This window comes from Clinocottus analis, unplaced genomic scaffold (genome assembly GCF_023055335.1).
Source record: "Clinocottus analis isolate CAN_PGR_092001 unplaced genomic scaffold, fCliAna1.0.p SCAF_8, whole genome shotgun sequence".
NCBI classification, from domain to species: Eukaryota; Metazoa; Chordata; class Actinopteri; order Perciformes; family Cottidae; genus Clinocottus; species Clinocottus analis.
The window spans coordinates 18,610,374-18,623,418 of NW_027176240.1; the positions used below are offsets into that span (position 1 = coordinate 18,610,374).

The following is a 13,045-nucleotide window of genomic DNA, read 5'->3' on the forward strand; positions in this document are numbered from 1 at the left end:
GTTGTTTGTGGCAGATCATTGGAATATAAATAGACTAGGATGTTCTCTGCAGTGTGGCTGATTCACATGTTTGTTGAGAGAACTACTCCACCTGGTGGCCTCCTGGTATTACTAAAAGCTACTGCAGCTAAAGCACCTTTCATTGTATTATTCTTTTTAATTACACTTTTTCAGTTACTCAGCTGTATCTGGACTGTTATGATGCAGCAAACTTCCCAAAAATTGCAATTCTGAAACAGACTGGCAAATTGACACTACACAACCTTATTCAAACTTAATATGATTTGCTTTTACATGGTTATAATCTATGAAGGGTGTAATATTCTTCGTAAATTACTTGTGCTAATTGAGTAGTATTCAATGGCCATTTAACTGAGCTGTTATAAATAAAACTGTTCTGCCTTTGTCCCTTTTTTGACACTTTAATCGTTTATGCATTTTTTAAAAAGAAGAGCTAAATAACCGAATAAATCATAGCTTGACTTCTAGATGTAATCAGTCACAGTGGGTGGAAGCAGGGGTGACATGAAAGGTCAATCCATTCAGACTGAAGGATTGTATGACTGTGTGTGTGTGCGTGTGTGCATTTAATGATGGTACATATTTCATGTAGAATACCATCATACCAGGGTCTGTTTGTTTTAAATTTAGTCAGGTCAGAAAAGATCAGTCCCAACCCAAACCTTTTGAGCCCCATGCCCGTGCGGGTCACTTTGGGGCTCAAAAGGTAGGACTGGGAGCTCTAACAGTGAGAACCTAATCATAGTTTCAGTGTCTAATGTGAATTAGGTGAATCTATTGTGTGGGGAGGCAAGTTAACAGTTCTACCTGAACATATACTGATGACACGAGATGTCATTGTCAAAAAGTGTTTTCTCAAGACAGCGTTTCACTGATATTTTTGGCTCAAGGGCACACAGAGACATCACTACTTTCTTCTCTGATTCGGCAATTGTAAATTAGTTTTGAAATACATTATATACTGTACAATGAATAAGTTCTCTGTATAATAACACTTTGATCAGAAAGGAAGGTTCTTTCTACTGAATTAAGTCTTTGTATTTGTTTTATACAGAGCAAATACTTAACATAGGCCATAAGCTGCAAACCAAAGTATGCCATAGTAGTCAGGGAGTTGGAACTTCCCTAAAACACCTGAATGCACCACCCTGGAAGACATTTCACATCAACTTCTGCTTTCAACTGTATTTGGATCGAGAAAACCTCAGTGGCTTCTGAAATGGAGGAACAAAATTTAAAATATAGACTAATATGGTATACTATGTTGGTTGAGCTATGGGCTATGTCAAGTATGTATTTGTTTTATACAGATCGAATGCTTTGTATAAAACAAATACATCAACTTGATAGTTTGTTTGAATTGTTTGTCATCTGGGATTGATTTCTGACAACATAAATTGTGCAAAATTAATCTCAGCTTCTCAGGCACAAAGTGAGCAGGTCAGTTTCCCTAATGTTCGTTTGTTATCTTCTCTCCCAGAGATGAGCTGCGTCTGGGCCCCAGTCAGCCCGGCGGGCCTTCCAAATGCGGCCCTGTCAGCAACGGCACCGTGTGCCGCAGATCCACTCTCATAGAACCAGAGCGGCTGAAGGACTTTGGTGAGGAGGAGCTTTTCAACGGGGATGTGAGGGTCCTTGGCACCAAGGTGGTGGTGGGGGGTCCCGAGATCATGCTCATTGAACCCCCCAAAACCAGACGTGTCAGCGAGTTCCGGGTTGTCCCCAGGCCTCTTGTTGAGTATCTTCGCTTTGAGGACATCAGCGCCGCGGCCTTCAGGATCCAAACAGGGATACAGAAGACACCCTGCACGGTATGAAAACATGGCATGACAGTACCTGCTTTCTCAGAAACCCATTTTCTAAAAACAATCTAAGGGCTATAAGGAATAGACAAATTGGACTATCGTTAAATCACTGGTGAACAATTAAATACCTAAGATAAAGTACAGACAATATTCTTATGGAGCTATATAATGATTTAGTCCATAAGAACATCTAAAGATATTGTCATACGCTGACAAACATGAATTAATTTTAGATTTTTAAAGAAACCATTTGGTGAATAATCTCAGTTTGCTAAATTAACATAGTTGTTTTTAACCCACTGTCTTAAAATGCTGCTTTTGTGCATGTGCGCAGTACTCCAGACTGTCCAAACAGTACGGGATGGAGATCTACCTGAAGAAGGAGCACCTGCATTACACAGGCTCTGTAAAGGAGAGAGGAGTCCTGTACCTGCTCAACTCCCTCTCACAGGTGAGACGAGAGAGAGGCCTTAGCTCCATCCATCCATCCATCATCCAAACTGCTTATCCTCATTAGGGTCATGGGGCGCTGGTGCCAATCTCAACTATTAAGGGTGAACTCAGGGTACACCCTGGACACCAGTCCAATAACCTACATGCCTATGGACTGTGGGAGGAAGCCAGAGAACCCGGAGAGAACCCACACTGACACAAGGAGAATATGCCAACTCCACACAGAAGGATCTGCCTGACCAGTATCTGAACCCCGCCCAGACCAGGATTTGAACCCCAGACCCTCTTGCTGTAAAGCATCAGTGCTAGCCACTACACCACCGTGCGGCCCACACCTTAGCTATATGGGCAACCCGGGGGACCTGGAAGCAAGATTCAGCAACAGGAGACAGTAGTACTTTAAAAAAAAGTGTCCTTTAATAAATAGGTATGGGGTAAGGGGAGATGGGGTCAAACTCAACTAAAGATTCCTCCCGTTTGGGCTTTTTGACCTTCAGTCTTACTGGTGAGATCCTCGTAGCCTTCTGTCCAATCTATCTTCCTCCTGCTGCTTTCCAGCTCTGAGAAGATATGCTCCCTCTGATTAGCTAATGGGCTACAGGAGTGACCAATGCCATGTGCTAATTGGCTGCACTGGGCAGTGCACTCTTTGAGTGTGTCTATTACCAAACACTTTACAAAGTACACTGCAATACAATGCACTACAATACAGTGCACTAACATCCGTAGTGCACTCCGTCGCTGATAAGTGCTGTATCAAATAGAACACTTACATTAACCACTTTACGGAAGTGACGGACGCAAATCTGTTTGCGGCACCCGCAAAATTAAATAAAATGAAAAGCTGATGAAAGGGCTCCTCCTCTTCCGCCAAGATGGCGCCCGTTTAGGGGAGTAGTGTCCATTGTTTTACATTGCATTTTTTGACCGTTTACAGTGCGCCATCCGGGTACTTTCAGTGCACTGAATTCTGCTGGTTTTGTCAGTGTGGCGCCCTAAGCACTGAAAGTTAGTGCTCGACGCTCAAGTGTGCGGTAGTAGACACACCCTCTATGTTACAGATAAACAAGCGGCCATGTTAACTGTCGACTTTCGGCCGAAAGACAACAGTCACGCCTGTTAACTGCGTCGGGATGACGATGTTACCTGTAACATCGTCATCCCGACGCAGTCCCTGGAGAAGTTGGTGAAATCCAGACACGACGGCATTTGATGCGCCGACGTCTTCGGGATTTTCACAACAAGTATAAAGCAGAAATGGTAGTTATTTTCATGGTAGATGGCAGAAATGAAAACTCTTTGCATTGAGATAAACTACAGAGATTAAGCCCCGTCCCTCTCCGGCGCGTCAAGCTCGAACAACGCGAATATGTAAACTGTAATGCAAACAGTTCAGTTTGTCAGTGCAACATTTATGAAAGTCTTGGTCACTTGGTGCTATTTTCTGCAATAAAAATGATTGAAGTGAGATGAACAGACTGAAAACTTTATCTTATTAGATGCAATATGTTGACATATTGCTCCCATGAGCTGCCCATTCGTTGTGCTTAAGTGGATATATAATGTTAGCTTCCTCCAGCTTCCTGAGCTCTTCATCTACTCTAGCTTTCATAGCAAATGGAAGGGGTGTGTGTTTACAGAATTTAGGAGGTGCATCAGGTTTAACTCTGATTGAGGCTTTAACATATAAAGAGATATATTTATACATATATTTAACATATTTAGAGTCCCCCAACTCCTTTCTGAACACCTCTGAATATTTATCCAGCACTTCACTAAATGACGAACGCTTAGCTTAATACAGATTATGTTTCTGCTCCCAGTTTAAAAAATTCCCCTTAAAGTGGCAAGTTCACTATCTGACCCTCATAGACCGCCTTAAATTTGATCTGCCCTAATACAGGAATGCTACCTCCATTATAAGCTTCAAGCTTAACTTTACTTACTAAGACTGGACACAGGGACTGGCTCTGTCTGAGGGTAAACAAATCCACCTACTACTATAGCCTCACCAATTAATGTTCTTTTTTCTATCCTTCCAAAAGTCTAAAAAAAAAAACAACAAAATACCAAGAAAGAGTCCTGCATATCTACAGTCTAGGAGTGGGAATCACCAGAGGTCACAGAATATGAAATTATCACAATACTTAAGTCCCGATACAAGTCCCGATATCACAATACATTTAATATTGTGATATATTGTGATTTATTACCTTTTTTCAAATGCAAATTGTCCCCATAGGAAAACTGTCAACATATTGTATCTAATAAGATGAAGTTTTCAGTCTGTTCATCTCACTTCAATCATTTTTATTGCAGAAATGGGACCAACCCACCAATACTTTCATAAATGTTGCTTATCTCTTTGGTTTATCTCCAAACAAAGAGTTTTATTTCTGGCATCCACCATGAAAATAACAACCAATTCTGCTTTATACTTGTTGTGGAAATCCCAAAGATGTCGAAGCATCAAATGACGTTGTGGCTTATTTATGATTAAATACAAGTGTAAAAAACAGTAACATAATCAGCATTTCACTCACCAGATGCACATAAACCTCTGTAGGAAAGGTGTTATAATTATAATACATGTATTGTATTTCTGAAATTCAATTACATTAGAAAAAGAAACTCTAACTTTTAATTATAAAAATAAATTTAAAATATATCTATATATATCTATATGTTTTTATATTATAAAATAGCTATAACTTTGTGATTCTGTTTAGGCCACCAGAGAAAGCTTTGAAGGCCCTGATGTCCCACCAGTGGTGTGCTGTACTGTATGTCAAGCCTGTGTTTTCGACCCATCCAGGAACAGCAGAGGAAGGGCGTGATCGTGGCCAGTGACTGTAACTTCTCCATGGCCGTGGCCCACCACGGCGTGGAGCTGAAGATCCCGGTGTTCGTCATCATGTCGTCATGCTGCTCCTCACCTCGCCTCAGGATCTACAGAGACTACGGTGCTATGGTCATCTCCTACGGCAGTACCAGCCACGACTCGCAGAACCACGCCCGCCATCTGGCCACAGAGAACGGATACCTCTACCTGGAAGAGTCAGTCTCGCTCACTCTCACTTTAACATTTCACACAGAGGTCACAGGACATTTTGACTTGTCAGAGTGAGAAAAAGCACCACCACTTTTCATACTACTGCACATGAGAGAAATGTTAGAAGTATTTTGTGGCTCCAGAGAGAGCTATGTGTAGTTGTGAAAGCACTCTGAGGTTGTGGTGTTGAAAAGACGTGATAAGTTCTCGAGGTTACATTAGCCGCTGCTCGCATAACCATAAGGCCACAGGCCAGAAGTCCCTCTAATGTGTTAAGTAACCTTTTTTTGGTGAGAAGTTAATTGTCAAAATTCCGCTTTAAGAATATGCGCCAACATTTTCAGGGTTGTGAGGTCCTGCTTCTGGGACTGTTAAGCCTCGCCAGCATCGGGCGATCAACGCTTATGCTGTGTTGGGAATTTTGCGCGCAAGTAATTACATGCAAAGTCAATGCATAGACCCGAATGATTGCAAACAACGCAAATTTCTTCCAGGTGGAGCGAATGATTCCAATGATGCAAATGATGCAAATGACACAAATGACGCGAATAACGTGCGCGAATAATGTGGCGAGAATTTGCCTCAACTGTGGCAAAGAAATTGACGGACGCGGTTCTTTGAGGAATCGGTGAAATAAGCTCACGTGACTTGGGAAAATTCGCACCGCTATTGGTGTGAATGCAGTATCATGGTACCCCGCCGAGAACAGCTTGATCTGAGACGGACTTTTTTTCAAATGATCCACTGGCTCATTTCCACTGTTCTCATTCTCTTAACTGGTTAAACATGATCCATAATTCGGTTTGGAGGATCTAATGAGCTACTTTGGTCTCAGAGTTTATTATCTGTTACCAGGTAACATTACATGTTAGATGTGTCTACATACTTGTGTGTGCATGCATACAATAATTTGGCACTCATTGGAAACAAAAGCTGAATGGTGACAATCCACCCTCCTGCTGGGATCAGTTTCCTGCTGGGATCAGTTTAATCCTGATGGGATTAAAATGATTCCAATCCTACCAAAAGGTTTTGAAAAAGCCAAACTTAGGTTTGATTCGGAACAACAAGAAGATTGGATTACATGATCCAATCCAATTTCTGAATCCTTTTTTTCTTTTGAAAAACCCATTTTCAAGAAATGATCCAATCCGATTGCCATAATCCAATCAGATTACCTTTGAAAAACCGGCCCAGGTGATTATACACTAAATAAACATTTAGGGGGTTATTTAATATGGTGACACAATGGTTATGTTGGCATACCGTAATACGTAATGGAAGTAGGTGATAAATAATAAAGCCACATTTCTTTTTCTTTCCAGAGATGAACGTGCATCGTACCTGGCTGGTCTGGGCACCGTGGGTATGGAAATCTATGAGCAAGTGTCCAAACTGGATGCAGTGGTTGTTCCCGCTGCTGGACAGTACGGTCTATTGGTCGGTACAGCTGCAGCCATCAAGCACCTCAACTCGCAAATTCTTGTCATAGTAAGTGAACGGTCAGAAGTTACATTTTAGAGTGTCTTTTTTAAAGACGATCTGTCTTCTGAACTACAATGCCTGCAATGTATAATGCTGTGTTCACACCGAACGCGTCAAGATTTCGACGCGCGTCTAGATTTCATGTAAAGTCAATGCACAGCCACGTCGAAGCTGCGTAGACGCGTATTTTCCAGCGGGCAGCGCGTCAGACGCGTAGAAGCAGCACGAACAGCCCGCAGGTCGCGGAGCGAACTCGGGTTGACGCGCGAGTTGAAATTTCCCAACTCCGGCTGCAAAAACGCGTGAGTCATAGTTGCGTCAGCCAATCAGCGTCCGCTCGTCACCGCCGTCCTGACGGTGCTGCTGCCGGTCCTCCAGAAGGAGCTGATAGCGGCTTCATTCAGGCTGTTGTGGGACTACGGATACTATTATGAGCCCAGACACCATGGAGTTTATGTTCACACGTTTTTGTGACTCTCACAACAAGTATAAAGCAGATTTAGAGGTTGTTTCATCTATAGTCTATAACGGAAAAGATCGCTCTTTTCAAGGAGAGAAGCGGCTGAGATAAGCCACGCCCCCTTTTTTAAAACTTTACTTCTTATTGCAAAGATAAGTCTTCTACGTCACCTTGGTGTTGATCTGAGTGTGTATAATTCATTTTGTTTGGATTTCCTTAACAAGATAACTGTATTTGAAGTGTTCCCTTTGTTCCTATGTCAGGTCGGCAACTTGCAGCTCTGGAGCTGCATGAGGCTCTTTAGCCCATCTGTTGCGGCTCCCTGAGGCTTTGAAAAAAATAATACTAATAATGTTTCTATTTTTTTTTTTCCCCTAGCTGACAATTTTTCAAAGGGAACTCCTCTTATTTTAGCATTTGAGGGAATATTTGTCACCGAAAATAAAATAATCATCGCTGTCGAGCGCCTTTCTCTGCAGGTGGCTCATTGTAATTTGCCCTGGCTAAACTATCAACGCCATTGATGCTGGCTGACCTGTATGCTTAATATGTGACAAGAAATTAGCAAACAACAAAACATTAAATCTTGCACGACTCTTCCAGAACAAGCACGCAGTATTTGCTGGAAAGTATCAAGAGGAAAGAAGCGCATCTTCTCAACTGCAGCAGCATGAGCTCATGAGATCGTGAGGCGTCCATTAGCAAATACGGATCCATCTTCCTCCGTTTGCGTCCGGCGTAACGTGGACTGCACCGGACGGAGTGTAAATGTAGCAAAATATATGCGTTTTAAAATGGGAACTTCACGTGGGGAGGACAGAGATCCTCCCCACAAGAGTGTGAAAGAACACTCTACCAAATTAGCAATTATAGGATAGTATAGATAGCATAGTTATGGTTTTAATTTATTAGGCCGAAACGACTGTATTTTTTTGTTCTCATCTTCAGAAGAGTTTGAACATATAACAGATAAAATAGCGATACAATGTCAAGAATTGTCTTTATTATTGTTCTATAATTTCCTAAATACAACAAACTATAATATATATATATATATATATATATATATATATATATACATATATATATATATATATATACATATATATATATATACATATATATATATATATATATGTATATTTACGCTAAAATGGTAACCACGGTAAGCATACCTACTAAACATCAGTGTTTAAGTATATAAATTGTTAGCGCTCTTACGTTAGCATTTAGCATCTATCGTGTTGCACAACCTGAATGCGGCTGCAACGCTCAGGTTTGGGGTATCAGACGCTTATTTAAAGGTATGTGGTTATATTTAGAGGAATGTGGTGATATAATGACAGACATGGGCTTTCTCCTACAGGGAATTGAACCAGAAGGTTTCCCTCTTCTGCTACAATCTCTCAAAACCGACGGTCCAATCAAAGACATGTACAGCAACCCCAATAAGAAACTCTATGGAGGTAAACACAGTTAACACGACGGTTAGTTGGTTCAGGTTCCAGATATGTGGCACAGAACTGTTTTATGAGTATGTTAAATGATTTTTATCATGATTTTCACATTTCACTGTTGATCTTCTCTCTCTTCTTAGATCTTATGGAGCGTTCGCTAGGTGTCAACACCTTCCATTTGGCAAAGAAACTGGTAGATAAAGTCATCCCAGTCAGGTACTGCTTCTCCTCTGCATTGCACACTTCTTTTTTATATTTATATTTCAATCAGTATTTGAATCATATATGAAGTGTTATCTTTGACAAAATCTTAGTTAGTAAAAAAAAAGTCTGTGGATATTCGCTATGCATAAATTTAATTGAAAATTCTGCTGTACATTGTTCCTTTCCTTGCCTCTGCCTCACAGTGAGGAGGACTCTCTAGTAGCGATGTTGCGGTTTCAGGAGTTTGAACGCTCCACGGTGGACACAGAGGGAGCCATGGGCCTGGCTGCCATCTTGGCCGGACAACTACCAGAGCTGAGAGGCAAAAAGTGGGTCAGACTTGTTGAACCCGATTGAGGTCTGTCTGTTTTCTGACAGAAGTCAGGAACAGACAGCAGCGTTCATTCAGCAGCGTTCATTCACTGCTTTTTTATCTTTTAACTAAAGCACTTTATTTTTATGGAAGTCTCTTATGTAGGAGGCTTAGTGTTGGTTTTTCTCTCCAAACAAGTAAAACCCTTTGTATCAGTTTCGTATAGCTTCGGCCGAAGCTTTTTCTCCTCCAAGCCTAAGGAAGCTGACATTTTGGCAATACTCCGATGTCAGCAGAGGTAATATGTTGGCTGCCAATAAAACAAGACTTTCCTTGTGCGTGTGCGTGTGCACGAGCTATAGGGTTGCTGTTGTGGTGAGCAGCGCTAACATGGAACTGGAGTTAGTGAGGCAGTGTGTGGACCGAGCCCTGGTGTTGGATGACCGGGTCAGTAAGTTCTCTGTGCAGTTGGGAGAATGGCCAGGAGACATGGCTAAGCTGCTCGACGTCCTATCCAGAGAGGATGTCAGGTACAATGCCAACACCCGTCCTGTCGTCTCATGCCGAGGTTGACCATGTTTTACGTTTCATGTCTTTTTCTGTCTTTTTCCTCCCAGGTTGTTGGACGTCTGCCATCGGAGACAAAGTGAGAAGTCCGACCTCTTCAAGGCGAAGGTAGGTGACTCAATTTTCTTCTTCGTCTCATCCTTTAAGTAACTAATGGATTCATCAAAAGTTTTAAAATAATGTATTAATGCTTCATATATCAGTTATAATCCATCAACAAATCGCTTATTTGCAAGAGTTGTTCATAAAATCCATTTATCAACAACTTCATATAAAACCTTATCATATTTAACTACAGACCAAATGGTATTTTTCAAAGAGAATATTTATTAATGGATTATCAATATTTATAACTGCATCAATACAAAAAGAAAAAATATAAACAGTCAATAAATTATGCATTTACCATTATTAAAGACATTAGTTACAGGTCATGACATCTTTTTTAAAGGATGCTATATTAGGTGTTCATTGTCAATAATTTAGTCAGGTATAAAATTTAAAAGTGGTACAAGAAAGCACTGTTAATTCACCAGCTATGTCAAAAGGTGTTGCATAATTAACTGCTCTTTGCCCTAATTGTAATGTGTATCATGTCAGAGGGCTAACTTTGTGTGTGTGTGCATGTTTGTATGTGTGTGTGTGTGTGTGCGTGTGTGTGTGTGTGTGTGTGTGTGTGTGTGTGTGTGTGTGTTAATAGGTGGAGTGTGTGGTGGAAACCAGGGATAAGACACAGAGCGCTCAGCTGCGCAAGACGCTGACTGAACGCTACCCATCTATATGCTGGCTGGACCGGTGATCACTACAGCAACAAAAACAAGCATTTACACTAGGATCCCTACCTCCCCCCCAAAAAAGAAGAGACAACACATCCTGTATCATACACTACTACCATATGTGAACTCTGTTAGAGGCATCTCAGTAAGACAATGGCTGTTGAGCAAACCTAAGTGTAAACAGAAAAGCCTTGAGATTATGTAGCGAATACCGTTCATACTACTTCTACAACTGCACCCTGCAACTACAATAAAGTGCTGAAGCTGCGTTCAGAAGATGAATATAGTTCTTATGTTGCACGATTTATCCGCTGTAGATGCAGGCTTACACCTACTGTAAACCGACTGCATGAAGACGTATTTTTCAATCCATACTTGTTTTTCAACTGTTGTATATATTTCTGTATTTATACTGTCCGAGACGGTAGACTCAAATCCATGTAGGTGTTCTCCAAATAAAAATGGTCAAAGTTCTGATGTTCTGATGGTTTTCTGATGTTCAGGAGGAAAGACAAACTTGTTTATCTGGAAGGTTAGAGTAATTTCTCATCGGGTGAAAGTGAGGCAGGGTGTGAAATGAAGTGGTTTCTGCGCTGCGGGTCCCTGATTAATGGCTTTAGTGGAGACCGGGCTCTTTAAGACGGGCTAATGCTCTTAAGTTGACAAGCAGAGAACATCATGGCCCCGTGCCACTGGTTTAGCCTCGTTCGGATGACGTCACGCTGTATACCTGTGGGTGTTTGTTGAATGAATTACAAATCCTCAAAGGGCTTTAGTTTTTCCAGGAACCCAGAAAAAAGGCAAATTTTTTTCTCTTCATGTTTTTGATGATGATAGATGCAGCAAAAATAAGATGGAGAAAAAAGGGATGATTATAATGTGTTTGCTTTAGTTCAAATTCGGCCCTCCAAATCGAAACATGAGTATCAGGATACCTTTTTTTTATGCTGTCACATCTATAAGTTAACCAGAGGCTTTTAAATACAATATTTATTTAAAACCATTGAGTTGCCTATTACCGCTCATATTTAAACTAATATAACAAGTACTGAGTTGGTTATAATATTGAGGACACAGAGCAGGTTAAATGTGTCGAGTGAAAGTTTTTGGCCTTTAAAATAAAAGGGGTCCGATAGTGCCTTGTAAAAAAGTGAGTGGCGGGAGAGGGTGGTGGGCACCCCCTTCCGCCACACACGGAATCCGTGTCCGCTCTTATGGCCTTAACCATGATGTGGTTCTACTGGGGGAGCCCCGGATCACCTGGTCGTCTTTGGTGTGGAGCACCAGCTCCACACCAAATCAAGGTGTAGGCGTAAAAGATAGGTTTTCAGTTTGCAGCGGTCTTTCTGCTATCCTGAGGAGCTTTTAATAGGCTTTCAATAGCTGTCCTTGCTGCTCCCAACTTGTCAAATTTCGACACTTGGTCCAGCAGCCCTGGTGTGGTTCTTCAAAATAAACTTCCTTCTTTAAAGGAAGTTATGATTCATGGTTAGAAAAAGAACCTAGTTAAAGACTACCGTGTGACTATCAACTCACATGCAGAGCGGATGACAACTGAGTCACGTGACCAGTTGTTAATGGCTCACATAACTAATGACTGATGCGAAAAAGTGTGAACTTTTACTTTTGTGCGGGATTCAAACAGAGATGTGTTTTTTTTAACCTATTGACCAACACACACCTTTACCCCCAGTGTGGACAATCTCTCTCTTCAAAGCACATCAAGTAAACTGTTTTGTGCCTATTCCAAACCATCCACTTATATTCATTAATCTACTTGGAATTTTTCAGTTGTACTTCAACACCAATGTAATTTACTTGTTTTTTACCATGCAAACCGATTGCCTTAAAACAATCAAGTTAATGTTACTAAGCGCTCACGCAGGCTTAAATGCGGCTCTTTAGGTCCGTGCTAGTGGCTCCCTGGAGCTTTTTCAAAAATGTATGAAAATGGAAAAAGAGGGGAAAATTGGAAAAAATATTTTTTTTTATTTTACTATAGTTTCTTCAGGAGGACAAACATTCTTAATGTTTTCCAATGCTGTAAAAATGTGTAGAAACATATAAAATGTCAACACTTCTGTCAAAGAAGATTTGCATCACAGCTTGCGACACACGTTTCTTTCAGCTTCGCACGGTGCCAGGCAGGTAGCTGTTGCAAACAAACCTGCGGATGTGTGATGGGCCATGGATCCCAAAGAAAAAAAGAGAAAGTTAGCTGAGGAGAACACAGGATTCAACAGTTCTTGGACCAAATCATTTGATTTTATTGCCAATGCGGAAGGATTGCCTGCATGTTAGCTTTGTCATGAGAAGATGATCCGAGTGTCTGTTGAGTTCACTGCAGTGGTTCACTGTACTAGATGGAGTTCATCACCCACTTTGGGCTGCATTCACAAAGAACCAGACTTAGAGAAGCCCTTACTTTTTTCTGTCGACGCGTACGCGAGGT

At 41.3% G+C, this 13,045-nt stretch overlaps 1 protein-coding gene across 1 annotated transcript; it reads left to right on the top strand.

Annotated features, from left to right (window-relative positions):
* Positions 1-695: 695 nt before the first annotated feature.
* Positions 696-10,641, top strand: LOC137779830 (L-threonine ammonia-lyase-like). The gene is made up of 11 exons (XM_068568031.1): positions 696-727; positions 1,502-1,832; positions 2,161-2,277; positions 5,095-5,336; positions 6,657-6,822; positions 8,643-8,742; positions 8,874-8,949; positions 9,141-9,266; positions 9,613-9,780; positions 9,868-9,925; positions 10,518-10,641. The coding sequence occupies exons 1-11, from the start codon at positions 696-698 to the stop codon at positions 10,614-10,616; spliced, it is 1,515 nt and encodes a 504-aa protein (XP_068424132.1). The 3' UTR covers positions 10,617-10,641.
* Positions 10,642-13,045: the final 2,404 nt, after the last annotated feature.